General features: G+C 39.8%; 1 protein-coding gene across 2 annotated transcripts in view; it reads right to left on the reverse strand.

Annotated features, from left to right (window-relative positions):
- The window catches only part of AP3S2 (adaptor related protein complex 3 subunit sigma 2), a 53,841-nt gene extending 26,880 nt beyond the window's left edge, over positions 1 to 26,961 (reverse strand). The window contains exons 1-4 of one of the 2 annotated variants that reach the window (XM_077872266.1): positions 26,803 to 26,961; positions 22,056 to 22,147; positions 21,560 to 21,671; positions 7,528 to 7,599 (exon numbers count right to left, since the gene is read on the reverse strand). In XM_077872266.1, the coding sequence (XP_077728392.1) occupies positions 7,528 to 7,599; positions 21,560 to 21,671; positions 22,056 to 22,147; positions 26,803 to 26,871 (345 nt within the window). In that variant the 5' untranslated portion in view covers positions 26,872 to 26,961. The remainder of the gene's footprint in view (positions 1 to 7,527; positions 7,600 to 21,559; positions 21,672 to 22,055; positions 22,148 to 26,802) is intronic. The other variant, XM_077872277.1, reaches the window with a different exon arrangement.
- Between the last annotated feature and the right edge of the window lie 796 nt (positions 26,962 to 27,757).

Here is a 27,757-nt window from a genome sequence, read left to right on the forward strand (position 1 = left end):
TGCTGATTTTTTTTTGTAAATTTATTTTTTATTGGTGTTCAACTTGCCAACATATAGAATAACACCCAGTGCTCATCCCATCAAGTGCCCCCCTCAGTGCCCATCACCCAGTCACCCCCACTGCCCCACCCACCTCCCTTTCAACCACCCCTAGTTCATTTCCCAGAGTTTGGAGTCTCATGTTCTGTCTCCCTTTCTGATATTTCCCACTCATTTTTCTCCTTTCCCCTTTGTTCCCTTTCACTATTTTTTATATTCCCCAAATGAGTGAGACCATATAATGTTTGTCCTTCTCTGATTGACTTATTTCACTCAGCATAATACCCTCCAGTTCCATCCATGTTGAAGCAAATGGTGGGTATTTGTCATTTCTAATGGCTGAGTAATATTCCATCGTATACATATACCGCATCTTCTTTATCCATTCATCTTTCGATGGACACCGAGGCTCCTTCCACAGTTTGGCTATTGTGGCCATTGCTGCTATAAACCTCGGAGTGCAGGTGTCCCGGCGTTTCACTGCATCTGTATCTTTGGGGTAAATCCCCAGCAATGCAATTGCTGGGTCATAGGGCAGATCTATTTTTAACTCTTTGAGGAACCTCCACACAGTTTTCCAGAGTGGCTGCACCAGTTCACATTCCCACCAACAGTGCAAGAGGGTGGCTTGCCGATTTGTTATACAGGAATATTACCACCTCCTTTACAAAAGATGACTGGGCATAAAGTTCCCAGGGAAATGTCTGGCACCAGGCAGCTGCCCAATCAATATTAATTTCCCTTTCTGTGACTACCCCTCCTCTTGATGAGTGCTCTACTCAGGAATTTATACAGCCTTCATTGTTCCTCTGTGGCAGCACTGATCTTCCACCTCAGGCTGCTAGGGTTTTTCCCCAGCTATTTGACTTTGGGCTGCCACACCTATGGTACTCTCCCAAGCTCACCCATGTTGTTACCAGAACAGACCGCTGCACTCACAGGCTGCCTAACACGCTCCCATGTCTAGGACCCGACACCTAGCCAAAAGTGGAGATGGGCCACCATCTACCCTGCCTACCTCCATTTCAGAGCCTAGCCTCAGAAATAGCCATCTCTTCAAAGTCCCACTCTTCTTTCTACCTCTGATTACATATCATTAAATAAAAGAACTCATGATTAGGTACTATATTTTTCTACATACATTTTCTATATATATATAAGCATACATATATACTTTAGTTTTATGAAATACTACATGCAAAGATAATATATATGTGTGTATATATATACACATGTGACTAAATGCAGTGCTTGTGTTCACTTCTATAAAAGGTGGTGTAAAAAGAGAGCCCCCTCATATAACACGCTGCCTACTGAGAAATTACACTCAACTTATGGAATCTTTTCCAAAAATGTTGCTTACTAAGGAATGCCTCTATGGGACCCACCTTTCTAGCTGGACTATGAGCTTCTTGAGGGTTGGGCATTTGTTCCATTTTTGTATCTCCATATCTAGCACAGCGTCCTTCTCATTAATGTTTCTTATTCATCTAATAACCAGAGGGAGGAAAAAGACAAAAAACATTCTCAACAGACATTAGTACTTTAGGTCAGAGAACCAAGGTAAGGATAGACAATTTGAGGAAAGCCTCTATAAGGAAGGAGGCAACTGTCTCCCAGATATGGAAGCAATTTATTCTGTTGAGAAATTTTAATTTTTTTAAAGGAATTTTAATTTCTTAAACACCTTAACTTTACATGATAGGTATAGGATATGAATGCCATAAATTCTGGTAGAGAAACTGAAAAGCTGCCACATGAGATGCATGAGATGAGATTGACTTTAAGAGTCAATCATGCTTCCTTCTTACATGAGCATTCTTCTATTTTTCAGATAACAAAACTTCTAAGTTCTTGCTTATAAAGTGATTCTGAAAATGTCAGCTTTTCTTCTAAGAAAATACACGAAAAAAGTGTGGTAGTCATTAGTATTATTTCTAACTATTTCAGGTTCCCTCTAACCCTGGGTGCATTGGAGGAGTGCACTTCTCTAGTCACTTAGGTGTAGGCAGGTAACTTCCCCGGACCAATGAAATTTGAGTACGGTGGGGTGGTGTGTCATTTTAAGAGCCAGGACACAAGTGCCCAGCTGGAAGTAGAGGTTGAGGAGGCTTTCATCAGCCTAAACACCCAAGTGACTATAGTGAACAGAGACACCACAATGGCCACACAGCATAAGTGAGGAAACCCTTGGCTATATAAGCTACTGGAATTATGGAGTTATATATTACCTTGTCTACCTAGATTGATACAAACATCAAGCCTGGCAAAGGGTTCTCAACTAGGGATTAAGAAATTCTGGGTTTTGTCTCAGAATAGGCCAATTCTCTCTTGAATCATCAAGGATAACAGTAAGAACAATAGAATTAATCTCAATCCCAGCCTTTTAGGGGGCCTACAAATCAACAATATATAATTTGTTTTATCTGCAACATATCCCAGTAATATCATTAGTAATAAGCCTTGCCATTGACTACAATCTTGACAAACAGTGGGTTTTATTGAAAAGGAAGGATAACAAACGGAGGCCTCTAAAGGTCAGATTTTACTGTGTTGTGTACACTGTCATCCTATTGCCCTTAACCATTAATAAGGAATGATTAAACAAAGTAAATAGGCTCTGTGCAATTTCAATTGGCAGACAATGAGGCAGTGCAAAGTTCAAGTAAGGAAAGTAAAATGTGTAGTGTAGCAGACAGTAAGAGTGGTTTGGAGCAGTCTTAGCTTTTCTTTCTTTCTAAACAAAGTATAGTGACATAGGAAATTTAAGAAATCATCATTGCTAGTCTCTGTCAGTTGTTCTGAAAGGATAAGATATTGGCCTCTGAAAAATATTCTGTTACAGAATTCTTATCTATCAAGCATCAGTAGAGAAGGGCTCAGGATGTGATGGGACAAAAGGCTGGCCTATGCTCCCCTCCTCTCTCTTAGGCATTTTCAGAAAGAAATAAGTAGCCAAGGATGCTTAGCAGGCCAACTAGCACCTTCTCAAGCACTAAAACTCAAACAGAATGTCTTATTCTTCTACGCCAAAACAGCAACTCCTTCATCACTAAAAACACACAAAATATGTGTCCCTCACTTTTTCTTCCATTCTTGGAGACTAGCAATCAGAATACCTGCTTTATGTCACTAGGGTGTGGAGGACCTGACTGTCATTAAGGTGTGGAGAACCTTAATGGGCTCTGTTATCACAAGCTGTGTTCCCAGAAGGGACATTAAATGAGCACCCTCCTTTATTACGTTTATGATCCTTTCATCTTGGGCTCACCAGTTCTTTCTAATCTTGAGCAATCAGCATTTTTCCATTTCAGCAGCCTATACTTAGCAGAGATTTTTAAATTCCATACTGAGGTTTCTTGGCTTCAGACTCACCCAAAAGCATATGTTCCAAGTCTCCTGAGACAGCATTGCAAACTCAAGACTAGAAAAAGGCTAGATAAATTCCCTTGGCACCACCACTGAATTATAATTCTGATGACCAAATCTTGAAAGCCCAATGAGTGCCAAATCCAGCTTTGCTGATGAAGCACTAGTAGATCAAAATGTTAGGCTACCCACATAGTTTTCTTTGAACAAAACTCAATTCACCATAATTAACATCAACACCCAACTTAGTCATGACATTGAGCTGTGTTTGGGGATTTCTGAAAGCAAAAGGGAACTAACTATCCCAGGCAAGATAAGCTCCAAATGGCACAGTCTGTATTGAAGACTATCCCAAAGACTGTGAAATCAGACTTCATCCAGCCTGCAGCAGTTTAAATCATGAACAACCTTTTGAGTCTAGTTACCTGGGAATCTTTGGGACACTCATGTGACGACTACCCTACCCCACTCAGGTACCATGCTGGATTTAGTAAGGACGACAGGGCAAACCACGGTCTAACCAAGTAGGGAAAACATACCAACTTATATAGACTAAGGTACACATAGCCAGAAATAGCACTATAAATGGTCCACAGAGATCATGATAGGCTAGTGTAAGGAAGACAAGCTTTAGGGGGTAGGATTCGAGCTGAGCCTGAAAGACAGGCTGGATTCAGTTATAAAAAGATGTAAAAAAGCAATTCAGGCAGATTCTGAGCAGGAATTACAACATGACTAAGACTAGTCCAGTCTGGCTGCAGCAAGAGGTATCTGGCAAGAAGTAATGGTAAGCAAGGCTAAGATAAAATAGGGACAATTGTCGACACCCTTGAATGTCTGGCCAGCAGATCAAGGCTTGATAACAGGGACCAAAACTGGTCTGTGTTCAAGGGAACAGATAGTCCAACAGGGGCTTTAGGGAAAAAAATATAATTATGACATGCAGGGTCAACAAGAAGATAATGGAAATAAGGTTTGAAAGCCTGACAGACACAACTGAAACCATAACTAAAGACAGTGCTTGACCCATAGTTGGAACCATAATGGACATAATGGACATTACTGGGGTAAGAGAGGAAATTTAAATATGAGCTATGTATTGAGTAACAACATTTATTAGTTATGTTAAGTATGTTAAATATGTTAAGCATATTATGGTTAATTTATTACATTAATTACAGAATTATGTACAATATATTATATAAGACAATGTCCTTGCTCTCAGATGTCTGCTGAAGTATTTAGGGATGAGAGGTCATGATGTCCGCCACTAACTCAGATGGGTAGAGAAGAAAAGCATATATGTATGTAGAGAGATATAAAAGCAAGTATGCCAAATGTGAATAACTGGTGAATGTAAGAATGGATATAAGGAGTCTATGGAGAGAAGCAACAGATTTTAGCAACTGATTGGCTATTGGTGGTAAAGAGGGGCAAGGTTTTGAGGTTTTGAGTACATTTGCCAGAGTATGATAGCAGCACCACTGGAAAAGGAAGGCTGGAGGAGGAAATGGTTTTTAGGAGACACATGCTGAGTCTGGCTTTGTCTAAAAAGTAGCAGGGAGAAATAAAATGCTGGAATGAAAGGAGGAAGAAATGCCATCTGGCAGTGGGAAATTCAAAGATGGAACTCAGGCCATACCGGACTAGAAATTATAAGTTTGGGACTTACCCAGGCAGATAATAATTTAAGTCAAAGAAAAGGATGAGATCTAGGCTAAAAACAGGACAGCAAGAACGAGGTAAGAGATGACTGACAACGTAAGTTAGTGAGAGAGGTGGAAAGAGAATAAGAGAACAGCCAGGAGGCTTCTATGTAACAGAAGCAAAAAGTGGAGAAAGGACTAAGAAGGCAGTGCTCCACGGAAGGATCAGTAACATTGAGTGCTACAGAAATCTTCCAGGTGATACCGGCAAATAGGATTAGGAAATCATCAGTGCCTTTTGGGTCAGAGTGAAAACCTGGTAACAGGGCTCTGGAAAGGGAACAGATGAGGCAGAAATTCAAGACTGAGTGCAAATCACTCACGCATTCAAGACGTTCACCTTAAATGCAAGGGTGGAGATAAGACACCAGTTACTCTTTTAGTAGCAGCAGGACAGGGAGCTGGGTTCTGTGACGGAGTGCAGCCACAGCAGAAGGAACAGGTACAGACATTGTGGTGTATGCCAGGGAGAGACAGGAAAAGGATCTGGTTCTACATGTGGAATGAAAGAAACACTTTCCTCTAAGCCAGGAAGAAAGGAAGAGCGAGGAGGTAAAGAGACTTAGGATAGAGAGGTTTCTTCAAGGTGACATTCCTATTGTCCTCTGACAGGTCCTTTACCTACCTATCAGTAGAAGATACACCTGAATTTGCAACCACTCTACATGAGGGCACATCACCTGCTGGAAGACACCTTCAGAGACTATAAAGGTGAGCAGGGTGAGGCCCTGGCTCCTTGTGCCATCACATTCCAAAAATCTCAGGAAATATGGACGATAATTTCTTGACGTTAGGAACTAAAAATAGTTTTATAAACTATAAAAGGAATCTGCAGCAGCAGCAGCAAACTACTTTATGGAGCTTATTTGAAGATAAGACACAGAAGAAAGAAAAAAAATTTGATGGCTTTTTATTTCCTTTTAAAGCCACGCCCACTAGCAGAGATGGACTCTGGGTTTGAACTATGGCTTTCCTTAAGAGAAATTATAATATAGCGCCTTGAACAACTAACAAGCTTAAAGCAACTCTAAATGCTTGCAAAGAGGGCCAAAAAGGTCTCTGAAGTTTCTAAGATTCTTTCCTTTGAAAAGGGAGAGGGACCACCTCAAAAGCACCAGTGAGCTCTGGATGCCTTGAGCCTGTCAAGGAGTCCCAAGGCAAGGATCTCCAGTAAAAATGAGCTTCTGTGATTCTCTTGTACCAGGTTGTTCACAGACCCTCAGAGCCAAGCTAGGTGTTGAGAGAGAAAACTTCATTCCTTTCAACATCCAACCATAAGAATACACTCCCTGCATTCGCCAGAGTGTCATCTGAGAAACAGGAGAGCTGATGGAGACTCAAAATGACAAGAAAGTCCTCTAGATGGCAATGGCAATGGCAGATTTATGAACAACTACCTCGCTGGGATGAAAAGAGTAATGAAGGATCATGGCTCAGCAAGAAGCCATTGTCTCTTAAAAAAATCATTCACTCTCTCCACAGGCCACAGAGCATTGTGATGACAATCAACTGAAGAAAACCAGGACCAAGCACATCTAAGGTGAACAGCACAGGATACACCATAAGCTCAGCTCCATAAAATACACATGGCAGTTCCTGGCCCCTCGCTGGCTATCTCCCAACTTTAACTTGACACATGAGGACACAAGCCATGTCAAAATTATGTCAGCAGCAGATCTGAGAACATGTACTTTGCACCACTTCAATTCTGCCTGATAGTCTGCTTCCCTACAGAATATCACCAACCTCAAACTACGTTATAAATGTCTGAGTCACTCTATATTACTCTTTGGGAAAGTTATAAACTTTACTGGCAAGATGAAAGACCGTGTGTCATGATTCTTCCGAAGTTTCATTGTCACTAGATTATGCCAAGGAAACTCATTTTACTATCAACATGAAACAATTTCTCTCACCTTTGTTGTGGCAGCCAGTCATTACAGTGACATTACTGCCTTCTACCAAAAAATCTGTCTGTAAAAAAAATGAACTGTGACATAGGCCCAGTAATCTCATGTGTGTGTTAAAAGTGGTAACTGATCTTGGCAAAACACTCCCAAAACTATTAATAAATTCTTAAATGAAACACGTCTGGGACTATACTTAGAGTAAAAAGCCAAAAGAAAGAACATAAAAGTGTAGAGGTAGATAGAGATATACTAGGCTTTTAGTTTTCTTTTCTTTCTTTTTTTTTTTTTTAAGATTTTAGTTATTTGTTCATGAGAGACACAGAGAGAGAGGCAGAGACATAGGCAGAGGGAAAAGCAGGCTCCTTAAGGGGAGCCTGATGTGGTACTCGATCCCAGGACCGTGGGATCATGACCTGAGCCAAAGGCAGACGCTCGACCACTGAGCCACCCAGGCATCCTAGGCTTTTAATTTTCTAATAACGCTGGTTAGAAAGAGAAGGTACCTTATCCATATGGAAGATCAAATCCAATTCACAAACATTTTCAAAACACTTATCCAAGGTCTCCACAAAAACCTAGGAAACAAGGAAAAATAGATCAAGAAATAGGAACATATTCACATCTTTATAAATGTCACATTTAAAAGTAAAGGGCGGCAGTCATGATACTATTTACCTTAGGATAAATCTCAAAACAAACCAAAAAACTACCAATTTTAGGCAATCATCTTGCCTATCCCAATTTAGAGGGCACAGTCTAAGACAGGACAGTCTTGTTTTTGGTAGAGCAATACAACTGGTATTAAACACACGGGGTTTTCTTCCCCTCTCTATAAGGTGCTAATTTACATAGGAAAATAACAAATTGAAATATCAACTACTTGCAGTATTATGTCCTTTCCACAAGCCTCCATATATACCCATACAAAAAATTTTTATTATGGTATTGTCATAGTTTTGTCCTAATTTCAATTAACTCAAAACACCTTTCCACGAATCAATTAACATACAACTTTTTTTTAACTTAATATAACATTTAAACAGAAAAGTGTATAAATGATAAGGGTGCAGCTTAATGAACGTTCAGAATGAACATACCACATAACCAACCACCATCCAGATATTGCAATGGAATATTAACAGTTCCTAGATGATCTCCTCATGTCCCTTCAGACAAAACACCCTCTCCAAAGGTAGCCACCATCCTGATTCCTATCATCACAGCTTAGTTCTGCCTGTGAACTTACATAGGTGATTTCATACATGTCTGCTTTTTGTCTGACTTTTGTTCAACAGTGCTTGTGAATTCTTCTGTGTTGTCATAAAAGAGCTTGTTCATATTCACTGCTGAACAGTATTTAATAGAAATATTTATGTGTTCTCCTACAGATGGGACATTTGAGTTGTTTTCAGCTTTTGACTGGGTATAAACTAATATAAGTGGAAATCATATTTCTAACCACTTTGGAAAACTATTTGACATTATTTATATTATTTATTTACTTGCTACTCATTGTATTAGCAATTCTACTCCTAAGTACATACCCACCACAAATGTACACATGTATATGCCAAAAAAACATATAATAATTTCATAACAGCACTATCCATAACTTTTCACATTTTTAGCAGTGGCTGAATATTTTTCTGAAAGGATAACATCCTTGAACAGAGGCTTATTTTCAATCCTGTGCTAGGTGGGCATTTGGTGAGCTCTTACAATCCAGCAACTCCAAGTCCTTCAGTATGGGAAAATTTTATCAAATAATTTAGTTAAGAATTTCCTCCCTTTCCTGTCCCTAATATGTCTTTTGGAGCTGCTTCTACTGAGGTATTTGACCTCTTCAATTTCTTATCCTTTCTTTTCTTTCTTTAAGGAATGAATGAATTAATTAATTAATTTATTTATTTATTTGAGAGAGAGAACAAGAACAAGCAAGAGGAGTGGTTGACAGAGGGAGAGGGAGAAGCAGGCTCCCAGATGAGCAAGAAGCCTGACACAGGTCTCCATCCCAGGACTCTGGGATCATGACCTGAATTGAGTCACCCAGGCATCCCTTCTCATCCTTTCCCTTCCAGTTTTCTCTCAGGTTTTTAATTTTTCTAAAAAAAATTTTATTTGACACAGAGAGAGAGTGCACGCACACATGTGTACAAGCAGAGAGAGTGCACGCACGCGTGTGTACAAGCAGAAGCAGAGGGAGACGCAAGCTTCCTGCTGAGCAGGGAGCCTGATGAGGGAGCTTGATCCCAGGACCCCAGGATCATGACCCAAGGCAGACTCTTAACTGACTGAGCCACTCAGGTGTCCAGGTCTTTAATTTCTAAAAGAACATTTTGTTCCATTTTTCTTTTTTATTTAGCAGTCCGTTTTTTATTTCCCTGTGGCTTAAAGACAGGTTTGTTTGTTTTATTGTTTTCCTTTCTTTTATGGTCTCTATCTCCTCTACATTGCTCTTTATGGTTTGTTCATTTAAGCTCCATCTGCAATGTTAGAGGCTTTTATCAGATTACTGATCATCCTTGTTTTTTTAATCAGAAGAATCAAAGGCTGATTGGAAGCTCCACAACTCTAACTATTTGCTGGGGATCCTCCCCTTCATCCCCTTAAGCCTTTTTAAAATTCCTTCCCCTTAGATTGCTCAGATTTCCCAAAGAAATTTTACGATTTCCAGCCTGAAGACTAAAAGACTAGCTACCCAAAATTTGGGTGCTAAGTGGTGGCAAAGGGCTAGGAAGTCAGTATACAACATTTACAAGGCACATGTTCATTTGATCCCCATGACATGCACCATCAATCATGTCTGGTGTCCCCCAAACCGGATAACCAGAACTAGGGAAAGGATTTAGGGATCTAACTGGTTCTCAGGCATCTTTCCCTGCCCACTCCACACCACACCCAGTGGCTGTGGTGCCAGCTCAGTGCCTTGTGAGGCTTCCATGCAGTGTAGCAGTTTGGCTGTCAGCCTTCTCTAGGCTGGCCCAGGATGTGGCTTCCTTGGACTTACCAAGTCAATTACCAAGCATCCATATTCTTTCCTCCTTCCAAAAAGTTACTTGCTATTGTTTCCTCTCCTGTTCTATCCTTGTGTATATATATACATGGCCTCTAGTTTTAAAAGAAAAAAATGAACTTAGAAATCTGGAAGTTCCCAATAGGACTTAAAAGAATGACTAGTGTTACTAGGTATCAAAATTCACTGCATAGCTTTGCTCATTAAAATAGTAAAATACTAACATAGGAATAAAAGTATGGGACAGTATATAAAATACTGATATTTATAGATGTGTATGAGAAAATACATTCCCTTCCCCGAAGATGTAGCAAATCATTTTAATTACTGTCAAACGCATAATCCAAAAAAAAAAAAAAAACGCATAATCCAGTTTTGGAAATTTGTTAAAGGGTTAAAATTCATACAAAACCTACTATAAATTAAGACAAAGGTAAATTAAAGTGCATTGTATCTATGTCTTAAAGCAAAACCTTCCATAAAAAGCAAAAGTGGGCTTTTGCCTTAAAGCTTAATAATGCTGGCTCTAGAAGTCTATGCAATTATGAACAAAAATGAATTCTCTGAAATTATTGGGTCAATAGACCAAATTCAAATCATGATAAAATCTACCATCGGCTTGAATTCTGTACTTCAAGAATTTCAGACAAGTTATGCTGAAAAGCCACTGTTGAGAAATCCAGTGAAGCACAGGGACACATCATGGGCATATCATGGGTTTTGAAGCCTAAGAAAATTAAAAAGTTGACTTTGTGTGTAATATTTTCAGAGGTACTCTAGGAAGACCAAAAGCATGAAAGCCACAGCAGTCTCTGAAAGAGTCACTGTAGCCTGCAGTTGCCCGGCTGCTTCCACGCCCAGCTGCTTCCAAGCCCAGAGCTTCCATACCTGTTGCCACATTCATGTAGCCTCCAGTGGCTGACACCACTAAATCCTCTTCCTCTCCCTTTACTGCGCATTGCCTTTCCTCTTCCCTGCCCTACCAGGTTTGGGGACACACTTCATCATACATGGGGCCTCTCATGCCAAGAAAATACAATTTTTGACAAAGTGATTTGACAAAATTTTTAATTGGTGGGGAAAAGATGCAATAGTTGACCGTACTGGGACAAATGGCTATTCTTCAGGGGAAAAATTAAAGGTAGCTACCTGTCCCAATACAGACATAAAACACCTTACAGATACTACTGAGCTAAATGTTAAAAACAAACTAGAAAAGCAATGGAAGATCCCCTTTGTGCCCCTCAGGTCTTGCAAAGGGAGCAGATTTAGTCAGTCCATGGGAAGCTTCTGGGTGGCTGGTATTGTTAAAATAGCACTGCCACAGCAACCAGGACTCTGGAGTAAGATGCCTGGAACATCACATAGGTGAGGAAAAGGAGACTGTATTTCTTAACAGCACTGTGCCAAGGGCCTGCTTTTATTAAAGAGGGTTAATGAAATTAAGATTGGTGTATTAGTTATCTTGGGCTGCCATAACAAAACACCACAGGCTATGTGGCTTAAACAACAGAAATTTATTTTCTCAGTGTCGAAGGCTAACAATCCCAGATCAAGGTCTGGCAGAACTGGTTCCTTGATGAGGGATTTCCTCCAGGCTCACAGACAGCCACCTTCTCACTGTCTTTGAAGGGACTTTCTATGGTTTGTGCACATGGAAAGAGAGAAATCTCTAGTGTCTGTTCCATTTCTTTTTTTTTTTTTAATTAATTTATTTATTTACGATAGTCACACAGAGAGAGAGAGAGGCAGAGGGAGAAGCAGGCTCCATGCACCGGGAGCCCAACATGGGATTCGATCCCGGGTCTCCAGGATCGCGCCCTGGGCCAAAGGCAGGCGCTAAACCACTGCGCCACCCAGGGATCCCTCTTCCACTTCTTATAAGAACACAAATTGTATCGGATCAGAGCCCCACCCCTATGACGTCATTTAACCATAATAACGTCCTTGAAAGCACTCATTTCTAAATATAGTCACACTGGGGGTTAGGGCCTCAACATATAAATTTGAGGAGACCCAATTTAATCCCTAAAAACTGGGTTCTCAAATAGGCCAGTAATACAGAATGAGATGGGATAGCTTCAGAAAAGATATTCCCAGATAAAGATAAAAAAGAGCAGTCAGATGTATCTGTTTCTTTTAGAGCTTCAAGATACCATCATTCAAGATCATGATCAAGATCAAAAGAACATAAAATTCAGATAATGTAGGAAGAAAATGCAGGAGCCAGAGCAGAAGCAAAGAATATGCTAATGTATGAACAAACTGAAGATGCTACAGACTCAGATAGCAAAATAATAAGACATGAATCTAAAAATAAATCCTATAAGAAATACAAACTTGAGGAACATAATGACAAAGAACACTTTTCTTATAAAGGAAAGGAGAGGCTAAATTCATCTGAAAATGGTGTGGACAAAAAAAAAAAAAAAGAAAAGAAAAGAAAAAGAAAGAAAAGAAAATGGTGTGGACAGACACAAACACAAAGAAAGTAAGTCATCAAGAGGCAGAAGTCACTCAAGACCTACCGTCTCATTAAAGGCATCATCACAATAGAAGCAGGGAGTGGAAATGATCAAGAAGTCATAATCTAGAAGCAGAAAAACGAAGGAACAATGATCCAGAAGCAGGGGAAGCACTGTGGATCAGATCTAATTCCTGCTCAGCACCAACAGGCATAGGGGTAGAAGCAGGAGCAGCACAGGAAGAGATGACAGGTAGAAAGAAGACAATAGAAAAGGAGAAGTTTTTTTTTTTTTTTTAAGATTTATTTATTTATTTATGATAGACAGAGAGAGAGAGAGAGAGAGGCAGAGACACAGGCAGAGGGAGAAGCAGGCTCCATGCCAGGAGCCTGACGCGGGACTCGATCCCGGGACTCCAGGACCGCCCTGGGTCAAAGGCAGGTGCTAAACCGCTGAGCTACCCAGGGATCCCTAGAATTCACAAAACTTTAAGCCAAACTCCTAGTCTAGCCTTCTTCAGAGACAGAAATAGCTATGGTTGCACAAAAAGCTTTAGCTAGGGGCCTGGAAAGGGCAGAGGCTGAAAATGACAAGACTGGCAAGAGGCAGTTGTTGAAAAACAAAAACAAGAAACAGCCACAGCGACAGGAGGCTGTTCTCAATGCTCTGGCCTTGTGGGTGGTACAGCAAGCTCCCCTTGTCCGTGGGGGAGCACCCTGGGACCCCTGTGGGTGCTGAAACCACAAGCAATACCCAACCCTGTACAGACTATGGCCTATATGCATACATTTGTGATGGTTTAGTTTATGAGGCCCACTAAGAAATGAACAATAGAACAATTATAATAATATATTGTAACAAAAGTTACACAAATCTGGTCTCTTCCTTGCTCTCTCAAGATTTTACTGTTCTATACTCACTCTTCCTGTGATGACAAGAGATAAAAACATGCCTGCATGGTGAGATGAAGTGAGGTGAGTGATATAAGTGCTGTGACATAGTATCAGGCTACTACTGACCCTCTGATAAGTCAGAAGGACAAGCTTCTGGACCTTGGTTGACCCATGTGACTAAAGCCAGGAAAAGCGAAGCTGTGCATAGTGGGGGACTACTATGACTCCTCAAACAGCTATGGCTCAAATGTTAGCCCAAACTAACACTTTGGCAGAGATCAGAATAATCTTATCTAGTTATTACAACCTAGTAGTTGTGAATCCAGTGAAACCAGCTGAACAAGAGGAAAAAGCAGACGCTTCAGCATGGCAAGAAAGAAGGGGACAAATCCCAGCCTCCTTAAAATATAGAATATACTGAATTTTGAAAACAACCAAAATATCAAATTTAGAAAACTAAGTGGTATTGCAAGTGAAGATGAAGATGGATATAGCTCAGCTGATGTAGAAAGTTCCAAAACTAAGCAACAGGAAGAAGTATGGTTGACTCTAGAACATGGAGATTAGAAGCGCTGACCCTCCCACACTTCCCACACAGTCAAAAATCCATCTATAACTTGATTCCCCCCAAATTTAACTACTGATAGCCTACTACTAGTAGCTGGAAGTCTTACCAATAACAATCAACCAACATATATTGTGTATGTTATATGTATTATACACTGCATTGTTACACTAAAGTAAGCTAAAAAAATGTTATTAAGATCATAAGGAAAATATACTTACAGTAGTGCACTATAATATTTTTTTACTCAAGAAAATCCATGTATAAGTGGGTCTAGCACAGTTCAAGGGTCAACTGTATTTGGAAATCTAGCTATCAGTATGAAATGGCAAGATCGTAAACCTACACATAATGCAAGGAATGGATTCAGCTTGAAAAAAAAAATCACACTTTTAAAGTCTGGACTTTACAGACTTCTTGTTCTGATGTCAGGTCCTTGTACACCAGATGGCTGGCATTCTAGCTTGCATGGGTATCATACTGACTTTAATTTATTGAAAAATAGGATTCTCACTACAAAAATAAAAAAGGTAATTGTGTGATGCAATAAGAAGTGTTAGCTAATGATACAGTGCTAACCATTTTGCAACATGTAAGTGCACTGAACCAACAGACTATATATTTTAAACTCACACAATACTATATACATGTAATATTATACATCAATTATACTCAATAAAGCTGGGGGGGGAATATAACTTTATAAAAATCTAATCAGTGACACTGGTGTTAGTGTTACAATCAGGCTAAATCTCCTTCCATTAAACTTTATGGGACAATTTTTTTACATTTTATTTTATTTTATTTATTCATGAGAGGCACAGAGAGAGAGGCAGAAGGAAAAGCAGGCTCCTTGCCCGGAGCCTGATGCGGGACTCAATCCAGGACCCCGGGATCGCAACTTGAGCCAAAGGCAGATGCTCAACCACTGAGCTATCCAAGCATCCCTACAGGACAAATTTTTTAGTTTATGAATTCTACTTTTAAAATTTATAAAAGCTGCAGGTGGGATGAAGTTTCATACATGGATTATCTGTGCCATCTTGTGTACTTTTGTACTGAACCTTTTGCAGTTATTTTTGTCTCTTGAAACATGAAACAAATGTTATGCAGATGTTCTATAAGCAATCTGGCCATTTGCTACATAATCTAGTGCAAATAAACTGGGTGGTGATAGTGATAAAAATGGTTTTCTCAGGAGAACAAATACTGTTAAAATGGCCAGACCACCCTAAGCAATTCACACATTTAATTTAATCTCCATCAGAACACCAACAGCATATTTCATGGAACTAGAACACAAACAATTGTAAAATTTGTATAGAACCACAAAAGACTCCACATAGCCAAAGCATTCCTGAAAAAGAACAAAACAGGAAGTATCACAATCCCAGATTTCAAGATACAGTACAAAGCTATAGTAATTAAAACAGTATGGTACTGGCACAAAAACAGACACATAGATCAATGGAACAGACTAGATAGCCCAGAAATAAACCCACCCACGATTATATGGTCAATTATTCTGACAAAGGAGGCAAGAATATATACAATGGAGGGCAGCCCAGGTGGCTCAGCCGTTTAACGCCGCCTTCAGCCCAGGGCATGATCCTGGAGACCTGGGATTGAGTCCCGTATCGGGCTCCCTGCATGGAGCTTGCTTCTCCCTCTGCCTGTGTCTCTGCCTCTCTCTCTCTTTCTCTCTGTGTCTCTCCTCTGTGTCTCTCATGCATAAATAAAATCTTAAAAAAAAAAAAAGAAAACTATTATTTTAAAAAGAAAAAGAATATACAATGGAAGAAAGTCTCTTTAACAAATACTATTGGGAAAACTGGACAGCTCCATAAAAGAATGAAACTGGGACCACTTATATCATACACAAAAATAAACTCAAAATGGATTAAAGATCTAAATTTGAGACTAGAAACCATAAAAATCCTAGAAACAGTAATCTCTCTGACACTGACCATAGCAACATTTTTCTAGAAAGGTCCCCTAAGGCAAGGGAAACAAAAGGAAAAAAACTACGGGGACTACATCACAATAAAAAGCTTCTGCACAGCAACAGAAACAGTCAACAAAGTAAAAAGACAACCTAGAAAATGGGAGAAGTTATTTGCGAATGACATATCCAATAAGGAGTAACCAAAATACAAAAAGAACTTATATAACAGCAAAAAAAATTAATAAAAATTAATAATAATCCAATTTAAAAATGGGCAGAAAACACGAATAGACATTTCTCCAAAGAAGATATACAGATGGCCAACAGGCACAGGAAAAGATGCTCAACATCACTCATCCTCAGGGAAATGCAGAAGGAGGTATCACCTACACCAGTCAGAACGGCTAGAGTCAAAAACAAAAAAACAAGAAGCGTTAGCAAGGATGTGGAGAAAGGGACCCTTGTGCATTGCTGGTGGGAATGCAAACTGGTGCAGTCACTATAGAAAATTGTATGAAGTTTCTCAAAAAATTAAGAACAGAATTACCATATGATCCAAAAATTCCACTACTGGGTATTTATCCAAACAATATGAAAACACTAATTCAAAAAGGTATATGCATTATGTACAACAGCCAAGTATGGAAGCAACCAAGGCGTCCAAAGATAGATAAATAAAGATGTGGTGTGCATACACACAGAGTATTACTCAACCATAAAAAGAAAAAAAAAAAAAAAAAGAAATCTTACCATTTCCAACAACATGGATGGAGCTAGAGAGTATTATGCTAAGTGAAACAAATCAGTCCAAGAAAAACAAATATTGTATGATATCACTCATGAGGAATTTAAGAAACAAATGAACAACAAAAAAAGAAACCAAAAAACTAACTCTTAAATACAGAATAAACTGGTTGGTTACCAGAAGAGAGGTGGAAGGGGGGTTGGGTAAACTGGTGAAGGGGATTAAGAGTATACTTAGAGGGGCACCTGGGTGGCTCAGTGGTTGAGCGCCTGCCTTTGGCTCAGGTCATGATCCTGGGGTCCTGGGATCGAGTCCCGCATCAGGTTCCCCACAGAGAGCCTGCTTCTTCCCCTATGTCTCTGCCTTTCTCTGTGTCTCTCATGAATAAATATAAAGTCTTAAAAAAAAAAAAAAAAAAGAGTACACTTAGAATGACAAACACTGAGTAATGCACAGAACTGCTGAATCACTATATTGTATACCTGAAGCTAATATAACACTGTATGTTAACTACACTGGAAATTTTTTTTAAATGAAAGAAAAGAGCTGAAGAATAAGGAGAACAAATAAGAGTTATCTTTATATGTCATCAATCAAGTTTACTGAGTCTAAAAATATATATACATATATATATTTGAAGAAATTTTTAAAAATAGTTTTCTCAAAAGAAAAATAAAGGAACTGCAATATTGGAAAACCTTTTTATAGCTTGGAATTATCAGGAAAAATATCAACCGGCATAACTACCTAAAGTTAAAAGACCAATGGCTATGAGAAAATATTTGCAGCAAGTTTAACAGAAAAAGGATTGATATCCGAAAGTTAAGAAAAAATGCAACACTTACAAATGAATAAAACAAATGGCCATGAGAAAAGTGAACAAACGCTATGGTCAGATATTTTCAAATATAAATGACCAATAAACACTGAGAGCCATGAGGTTCATCAATATTCAAGAAAGCTAGGGAAAACAATGAATTTCTCTGTTTTCACCCATCAGATTTGCAAACATTTGGAAATAGTCTTCATATTGAAAGTTGGTGAAGTTATGGGGAAACAGGCCTTTTTCGGGGAAACAATCTGGTAATACCTATCAATTTAAAAAATACACATCCTTTAATCAAAGCAGCAATTCCAATGTTAGGAATCTATCCCAAAGAAACTATCACATGGGCATACAGATACATGTGCAAGGGTAGTAGTACTCAGTGCTGTTTGAAACAGATGCTGGGAAAAAAAAAAAAAAAAAAACATATACTGGGTGCCGCATAAAAGATTATGGCAGACTCATTTATATTATTATAATTCATTTATATAATGTAATATATATATTATAATATATATAATATAATAAACTTTATTATAAAATCATGCACTAATAAAAAGTATATATGAAATGGAAAAAGCTCCAAGACTTATTATTAAGTGATAAAAAGCAAGTTACAGAACTAATATTGTGTGACTATTTTTTATTTTACAAAGTTAATGTGTATAACACGTGTGTGTACATGCATTGAGACTTAATAGGGGCTACCTCTAGAGAGGGGAGTGCTGTATGAGAGAGAAGGGATGAATGCCAAGGGAAGGACTTCTCCATTATACTTAATAAACTATTTGAATTTTTTATAAAAAGAATATATTGATGTAGTATTTGTAGGATTTTTTAAAATATTTTTTCTACTTATATAATTTTAAAAACCCAAAACAATAACCTTGAAATTCCAGGAATAGGCCTAAATCTATATAGAAATTTTAAGTTTAAGCTAGGGGTAGCAAAATGACAGGAAGCTGAATAATTTGGAGAAACTGGATAATGATATGGAAAAGAAGAAAGTTCCATATCTCAACATATATTGAAATAAATCTTGTGTTAAAAAGATTTAAATCTTTGTGCTAAAAAGCTTAATAACATATATACTTTTTAATTGGAAACAATGGTGATAGGAAGATAAACTTATGATTAGCGACTTATGATTAGCGAAGAAGAGGAGATAAGTATAGAGTTTCAATGGAGAGTGAACAGTTTAACAGAGTTAAAGGGAAAGTTGTATAATTATATGAAACATTTGTGAAGTTTTCATTCATTGTGAATGAAAACTTAATATCTTAAAATTTCAGAATAAACCATAAGATATTAGGACTTTATGTGAAAAGAAACAAGACTTTAATAGAGGATCTGAAAGAAGAAATGAATAAATGGAAAGAAATGTTATTTTTAATTCCTTTCTAAGTATAAATCCAACAGAGACTTCTGGGACTACTGCAAATTATTCAAGAATGTATACAGCTGGATAAATGGTTATAAATATCAGAGAATATATTGAAAAAGAACTGCATCTGGGGGAATAACTGATCTTACTAAGTATATGAACCTACATTAACAACAATAAATAAACAGCATGAAACTCATGCAGAAAGAGAAACAATTCTGGAACAAAATGATAAATAAAAACTAAATCTCACTAAGTATAATGTTTATTTAACCAACATTTAGTTGAGTGGTTACTACGTGCTAGACACAGATCATTCTACTCTACTGAGGGGCTGCCTCAGCCAACAAGTCATGTTCTCGTCAGGCTTATGTTCTTGGTGTGGAAAGAACAAGATATGAACAAGGTCTTTTCTACTGTCATAAGTGCTCTAAAGGAAACGAGCAGCATGATGGGGTGGGAGTTACTTCAGACAAGCCTTCATGAAAGTCTTAGAGGATCAATGCTTGAGCAAAGTCATGAATAATGAAGCCAGTCATTTGAAGAGCAAAAGAGGAAAAGAACTCAAGCGAGAGCATTCTAGTGGACAGAACAAGTGCAAAGGCCCTGAAGCAAAAATGTACTGTGTCTGAGGAACAGAAAGAAGGCAGAAATGGCTAGAATATCCTGAAGGTGTGCATGAATATGATGACTTCAAACAGAGAAAAACAAAGGAGCTAGATCATGACCGCCTTGTAGGCTGACAGGGAGTTTGGATTCTACTCTAAATCTTATAAATTAAGGTTTCTTCAACATGGGAAGTAAAATGGATTATTTACATTTTAATATAGTAGTTTAGAAAAAAGTTTTAAGATAAACTCAAAAATATACAGAGAATTACTTTTCATTGATTATAAGAGAAAACACTATTTTTGTGGTAAGAAAAAAAATGCTACCAATCTAAGGTGTCATTTATTGTAATATATCCTGATGTACGAGTTACTAAAGTGTGGGAAAATAAGTGTGTATCATAGAATAGATGAAATATGAAACTATAAATCAGGATCTAGGCTTTACTGGACAAGCGGTTCAATTATATTATAAAAGGTCTATCTGAAAATAACTGTAAATTTACACATGGAAAAAGTAGGCATGATTAATATGTAAAAATTCAGATATTTGAGGCACCACTCTACCTTTGAGTAGAGACTAAAAAGGACATATTTCAATGTTGGAAGTAGGAAGAAACATGAACTCAAACAGTCCTGGAGTCATTGTACATTAATATAGCTTTCCTGAGTATCTATCTTGCTACAGGCATTATAATTAGAAATATTCATCTCTTTGACTCAGGAATTCTGTTTTCAGCAGGATGTGAATAGACCTAACTGTCTGCATAAAGACATACAATAGTTTTATTTGTGTTAAAAAGAAAAAGGAAAATGGAAATAATCTAATATCTCTTCTACTTCTCTGCTGCCTGAATCAGCTGATGACACACATTTTTTACCTTCACTGAAATGTGCTTTGACTTACTCTTGAAAACCTTGAGTATGGGGGCCCCTGGGTGACTCAGTCAGTTGAGCGTCTTCCTTCGGCTCAGGTCATGATCTCTAGGTCCTGGGATACAGCCCCGCAATGGGCTCCCTACTCTGTGGGGAGTCTGAATCTCCCTCTGCCCCTGCTCCTATGCTTGTTCATTTCTTTCTTTCTTTCTTTCTTTCTTTCTTTCTTTCTTTCTTTCTTTCTTAGAGACTTATGATTAGCGAAGAAGAGGAGATAAGTATAGAGTTTCAATGGAGAGTGAACAGTTTAACAGAGTTAAAGGGAAAGTTGTATAATTATATGAAACATTTGTGAAGTTTTCATTCATTGTGAATGAAAACTTAATATCTTAAAATTTCAGAATAAATAAATAAAGCTCTTAAATGATAAAGATGTCCTGTTTATGTTAATAAGATGATTTTTAGAAAGCACCTAACAATGGAGGCTGGTAGTCAGAGAACCAACCATACAATTAGAGGATTGGAACTTTCAGTCCCACCCTCAATCTCCAGAGAAATCCAACAGGACATTGTTTTGAGAGCTTCCGGGTTGGTGGACTTTGGAGAGTGGCCTGACTGGAAAGGGCATGTCCTTTCCTCACTTCCCCATTCTTTGCCCTGTAAATCTCTTCCATCTGGCTATTCCTGAGTTATATCCTTTTATAGTAAGCTGGTAATCTAGTAAGCAACATGTTCCTCTCAAGAGTTCTATGAGCCACTCTAGCAAATCAAACCCAAGGAGGAAGTCATGGGAACCTCCCTGATCTATAGCCAGTCAGAAGCACAGGTGATACCACCCTGGAGTTGTGATTGGTATCTATCTCCAGGTAGATAGTGTCAGAATTGAGTTAAATTTGTGGGACACCTAGTCACTGCCCACAGAGAACTGAGTTAACTGCTAGGTGGTGGTGGAGGGGGAAGCACACACATTGGAATTGGTGTCAGAATTGTACATGAAAACCAAAGGCAGTGAGAGGGCTCAGTAGAAACCAATGAGTCCAAAAGCTCTAGTTTTTAAGGGTTGCTAGGAGCTTTCTTACAGCACCATATGGTGGACATCTGGCAATTCTTACCAGCATCAATAAAGAGACTGACAAAAAGATCTACAGGATGGTTACTCAAAAATCCAGTGCAAATTCTCATTAGTGGCTGCCATCATTAGCTGACTACACATACCTGGATGAGGTCCAAGATTCCAAGTTCACTCTCTGATGAATCCACACAAAACACAAAGTAGAGTGTAGCATAGTGCCGATAAATCAATTTGTAGTCAGAGCCACCAATCAAACTGTGGAAGATGGGAAATGTTTAAATGGCTGTATCTTAAATGTATCGAAGAAAACTCCATGCCAAAGAATGAGAATAGGCGCAACAGAAAGGGGAAGACAGGCAAACAACAGGCCATTTCTACCAGGGGAACAGCAACCAGGTTTGGCAGAGGTACCTAAAACCACTTTACCTCACTTTTTCTTCTACCATCTTCCCAGAAACCAAACATCTAAATGAGTAATATCTGAAGCACAATCATTCAACAGCTTCCCAAACAGAACTGGGTCTCTTCCTGGGCAGCTCAGGTACCCACCTGACACCTGAGTACCACTTGAAGAGGCAACAGTGATGAAGAACACCCAACAGTAGATACACGGATAGAAAACTGAAGCCCATTATTTACCTTCCACCTTCCAAGAAGTTACAAATGTTGTCATCTCGCTTGAGAACTAGATGGAAGGTCTCTCGAACAATCTGTTGTTGAATTTCTTCTGGCTATGGAATAAAAGAAAGTGAATCAGTGGGGATGTCTGAAAAACTACATTCCATGGATGAACAGGGAGAGAAGTGTTTCTAAGCAGGAACGATCTAAAGATTTGGTACCAGTTTCCAGAAAAAATAAAAGGGGAATCTATGGAAAATGGTAAGACTCAGTTACAGGAATTAAGCTAGGGCACATTTATCTGGACATCAAGTCACTAACCATTACTGTCCTGAGAGGTAAAGCGACACTTCCTTATGGTTAATAACCAAGGAAAGGAGCAGGGTGCCTGAGTAGCTCAATTGGTTTAGCATCCGACTGGGTTTCGGCTCAGGTCATGATCTCAGGGTTGTGAGATGGAGTACCACCTCAGTCTCCATGCTTAGCGAAGAGTCTGCTTGAGATTCTCTCTCCCCTTCTCCCTCAGTCCCTCCTCCCACTCATACTCTCTTTCTAAAATAAATAAAATCTTAAAAAAAAAAAAAAAAAAAGAAACAAGGGAAGGAGAACTAATAAACTCTCATAAAAGACCAAAGAATAACTAGAAGATCCAGTCCTGGAGTATTTTGCCTTCCCCTAGAATATATCTACACCAGGGCAAATAACAAATGTCAATAGGTCTAACCTTTCAGGGAGGTCAAGATTTAATTGTGTAACCATGTTTTTAAAACCTGAATTTTCCATCTTTTGTACTGGTAAAATATGGTATTACATATAAGATGGGGTATTTACTCACCAACAAAGTATTATTGACAGAAAAAAATTCTATTTACAGATTAGAATTTTAAGTTATACTTTTCTTCACTACCATACACAAGAAAGCTCAACTGTAATGATACCTCTTGATAACTCATACTGATTTCTGTCTATACAGAGGAGGTTCATAGTAACTATGGTTTAAAAAAAAAAAAAAAGGACGATGGGGGGGCATCTGGGTGGCTCAGTCACCCAACTCTTGCTTTTAGCTCAAGTTACGATCTCAGAGTCGTGAGATTGGGCCCTGCCATGGGTTGTGCACTCAGAAGGGAATCTGCTTGAGATTCTCTCTCTGCCCCTCCCCCTGCTCTCTCTCAAATAAATAAATAAATCTTAAAAAAAATAAAAGGATGATGGAAAAAATACACTGATCATTAAGACAAAAGCAATTAAAAGCTCTAGACCAATGCCCTTACATTTCAATATGCAACGAATCACCTGGGAATGTTATTAAAATATAGGTTCTGATTTAGTAGGTTTGGGGTATATTCTAAGATTGCATTTCTTTTTATTTTTTTTATTTTTTTTATTTTATGATAGTCACAAAGAGAGAGAGAGAGAGAGAGGCAGAGACATAGGCAGAGGGAGAAGCAGGCTCCATGCACCAGGAGCCCGACGTGGGATTCGATCCGGGGTCTCCAGGATCGCGCCCTGGGCCAAAGGCAGGCGCTAAACCGCTGCGCCACCCAGGGATCCCTAAGATTGCATTTCTAACAAGCGTCCAGGTAATACCGATGCTGGTACCAATGCTGCTGGTCTGGGTATACATTTTGAGTACCAAAGCTTAAGAAAACCTTCAGATTGGACTTGCCCTAAGAGTCAGAAAATAGACTCAAGTAATGTTAATCCCTTCTTTCTAAAGCATTGAATTTAAGTTTGAATTTAAGCACTGCCTTAAGTTTGAAAGGTTATTTAATAGACTGAAAAAAAAAAAACAGGGAAAATGTCATTGTGGAGAAATTACATTTCATAATTTTGACTTAACATGGATAAACAATGGCTCAGTATTTACTGAATGAATGAAAACCTGCTAATCACTATTCGCTTTAAGTTTGAGTCAATCAGTCACTGTTTTCCGGGTTTCCATTTAAAGTCACAAAGCTAACTGACGCCAGGATACTGTAAAGGATTAACTCTGTGTACTTGGAAGTACAAAACATGCTAAAATATCAGCACTTTTTTTAACCTGACAAAAACATCTTTCAAACTAAAGCCATTTATCTGACCCTAGGAGGAGGTTGCAGCAGAGAAGTGCTATGAAATGGTGAAGCTAACTAATTTCTAATTTCAACAGAAAAGTGAACTAACACTTGCTTAGATATCTCAAAGACTTTTAACAACCCCTTATATCTCTTAGTTCTCTGCAATTTTCAAGGTAACTTTCACTTACAAGCTAATGTGGTTCTTATAAAAATCCTATGTCCTCCAAAGAAAGTTTACCAATGGCCAATAAGGACATGCAGAGTTGCTCAACATCATTAGTCATTAGGGAAACAAATTAAAACCATAATGAGAATCCACTTTATACCCATTAAAGTGTTTCTTATCAGAAAGATAGTAACAAATGTTGATAGGGAAGTGGAGAAATTGGAACTCCTATACATTGCTGAAGGGTACATAAATCAGTACAGCCACTTTGGAAAAACTGTTGGACAATTTCTCAAAATGTTCACCAGAGTTACTATACCACCCAGCAATTTTAGTGCTAGGTTTATAACCTAGAAAAATGAAAACAGGGGATCTCTGGGTGGCTCAGTGGTTTAGTGCTTGCCTTTGGCCCAGGGTGTGATCCTGGAGACCAGGGATCAAGTCCCGCATCAGGCTCCCTGCATGAAGCCTGCTTCTCCCTCTCTCCCTCTCCCTCTCTCTCTCTCATGAATAAATAAATAAAATCTTAAAAAAAAAAGAAAAATGAAAACATATGTGCACATAAAAACTTGTACATGAATGTTCACAGCAGCATCATTCACAAGAGCCATAGGTAGAAACATCAACTGATGGACATCAAAATGTGGTATATCCATACAACAGAATATAATTTGGCAATAAAAAGGAATGAAAAAAAAAAAAAGGAATGAAGAACTAATACACGCTACAAGCCAGATTAACCTTAAAAACATACTGAGCAAAAGAAGCCAATCATAAAAGACCACATATTGAATACCATTTATATGAAATGTCCAGAACAGGCAAATTTAGAGACAGAAAGTAGAAAGCAGACTAGTGGTTGTCTAGAACTGAGGGAGTTAAGAGGAAATAGGGAATGATTCCTAATGGGTATGGGCTTCTTTTTGGGGAATTGGAAATGTCCTAAAATGGACTGTGGTGATGGTTCCACAACTTTGTGAATGTACTAAAATCCACTTTTTAAAAAGATTTTACTTATTTAAGAGAGAAAGGGAGAGAATAGTGGGAGAGTGAGAGAAAGAAGCAGATGCCCTGCTGAGCAGGGAGCTGGATGTGGGACTCGATCCTAGGACCCTGGGATCGTGACCTGCGCTGAAAGCAGATACTTCACCCAGTGAGCCACTCAGGCACCCCTGAACTGTATATTTTAAATGGTTGAACTATAGGGACGCCTGAGTGGCTTAGTCAGGTCATGACTTCTGGGTCCTGGGATCCAGCCGCATGTGGGGCTCTGTGCTCAGCCTGGAGCCTGACTCTCCCTCTGTTTGTCCCCCCTTGATTGCTCTAAGTAAATAAAATCTTAATAAAGTAGTAAGAATGAAAAGTAAATTTTAAAAAGTAAGTGAGCTATACATATGTGATTTATTTCTCAGTAATGCCCAAAGGTGGAAAAAGAAACATGCACAAAAACGCGAAGACAAATTGAATGGTTGTATTGAATGTCCATAGTTTTATCTCAAAAGCATTTAATAAAATGTCATCTAGCTTTAAAAATTCTATGAAGGGGCACCTGCGTGGTTCAGTGGTTGAGCCTCTGCCTTTGGCTCAGGGCAGGATCACCAGGATCCTGGGATCCAGTCTGGAATCAGGCTCTTCACAGGGAGCCTGCTTCTCCCTCTGCCTGTGTCTCTGCCTCTCTGTGTCTCTCGTGAATAAATAAATAAAATCTTTTTTAAAAATTAAAAAAATAAAAATTCTATGAAAAAGGTTAAAATTATTTTGTTCATTTCTATTTGACAAAAAAAAAAAAGAAAGAAAGAAAGAAAAGAAACACGGAATCAACAGAGACAAAAAAAGAAAAAAAAAAGATGAGCTGATTCCTGAACAGTTTTCTGACTCTACCGTCTTCCTTTCACCAATTATGCCTGTAACACTGTGCAACCTTGTCACGAAGAAATCCAACACCAAAGGGCGGGAGGCAAATAATGACATTTGTGTTTTCCCAGAAGTTGTTTTTTTTTTTTTTTTTTTTTCTTTTTTTAGAAAAACTCAAGTTTCCATTTATCAACTATTGAGCCCTCACGCGGCAGCATTTATAATTTCTCATCACTTCCCACTTTTAAGCAGACTTTCTTCAACTCTACAGGAGGAAGGGGGCAGCCAGTCCCTGGGCGGTCCTAGCCAGCACTGAAGCAAAATAAGCGCAGACCTTTTGGCTCAAGCAGAAACTCTTAAGCTGGTGTATTTCTTCCTGCTCCTACAACCGCGCTTGGGGACCAAGGAGATGAAAGGGACTTCCACCAGGCGAGAGCTCGGTGGGGCACACCCCCGCCGTCGTTCAGCGCGCCCTGAGACCTCAGGGGAAGTGTCACACGTAGCCGAGAGATGCGAGGGTCCAGGGAGGGGTGAGGGACCGCGAGGGTGGACAGACCGCCAGACAGCGCCCGCGTCCCTCCGGGAGCGCGGAGAGGGAGAGTCACGCCCCGGGCCGGAGCCGGCAGGGGAGCGAGGGGTGGGGACTACACGGGCGCGCCGAAGGGACGGGAGGAAGCTAGGCCGCACTCACGAAACGCTGGTAGAAGCGGACCAGCCGCGGCTTCCCGTGGTTGTTGAACACCAGAATCGCTTGAATCATCTTTGCGGGCCACGTTTCTTCCAGCGCCGGCGGCTCCCACAAAGCATCTCCTTCCGTCACAACACGGCCACTTCCGCTTGGTGCGCGGCGGCGCGGGGCCCGCGGAAACGTGCGCCCGCGCCCAAGGGTCCGGCTTCCCTGCGCCCCGAGGAGGAAGCTCCAGGTGGGGCGGCGAGGGGCGCGGCGAGGGGCGCGGCGAGGGCCGGGCCGGCGCGGACCGCGGGGCTGGGCCGGGTCGTCCCCTCGGCTAGCAGCGGCTCGCCCGTCAAGGTCTGGCCGGGGCGTGCGCCGGGATGGGCCGCCGGCCGCAGAGCCCCGGGCGGAGCACGTCAGAAGAGCGGATGCCGGAGCCGAGGCTCCGAGAACGGCCGCGCTCCCGGTGCCCGCGAAAACCTACGGTGCTGCCTTCACCGTGACCCCCGCGGGGCGGCTCGCCGCGCCACTGCCCGCCGGGGGGACGTTTGCTTCTTTGCCGCTCTTCCGTGTTGCACGCAGGGCTGCGGTGCATCGGACAGGTGCCTGCTCGTGCAAAGGGGCCGTTTCTCCGAGGTCGGCAGTGAATGGGCCAATTCAGGGATCTTCAGTAAATCCGTGCGGCGACCCCAAATTGGTAGATTTTGCTTCTCCTTTGAGTGACTCAGTGGGGGAGACGGGGAGCAGGTCCCTATCGCACTTAGAGCGACAAATTAGCATCACCCCGTCCAGAGGACAGGCAGTGGGCATCCAAAGCCTTTAAAATGTATAGAACATTAGGCCCAGCGATTTCCAGTTTTAGAATTTCTAATAAAAAGATTGTGGACGTGGGGCACCTCGGTGGCTCAGTTGGTTAAGCGTCTACCTTCTGCTCAGGTCCTGGGATCCAGACCCGAGTCCCGCTACTTGCTCA

This window comes from Canis aureus, chromosome 2 (genome assembly GCF_053574225.1).
Source record: "Canis aureus isolate CA01 chromosome 2, VMU_Caureus_v.1.0, whole genome shotgun sequence".
NCBI classification, from domain to species: Eukaryota; Metazoa; Chordata; class Mammalia; order Carnivora; family Canidae; genus Canis; species Canis aureus.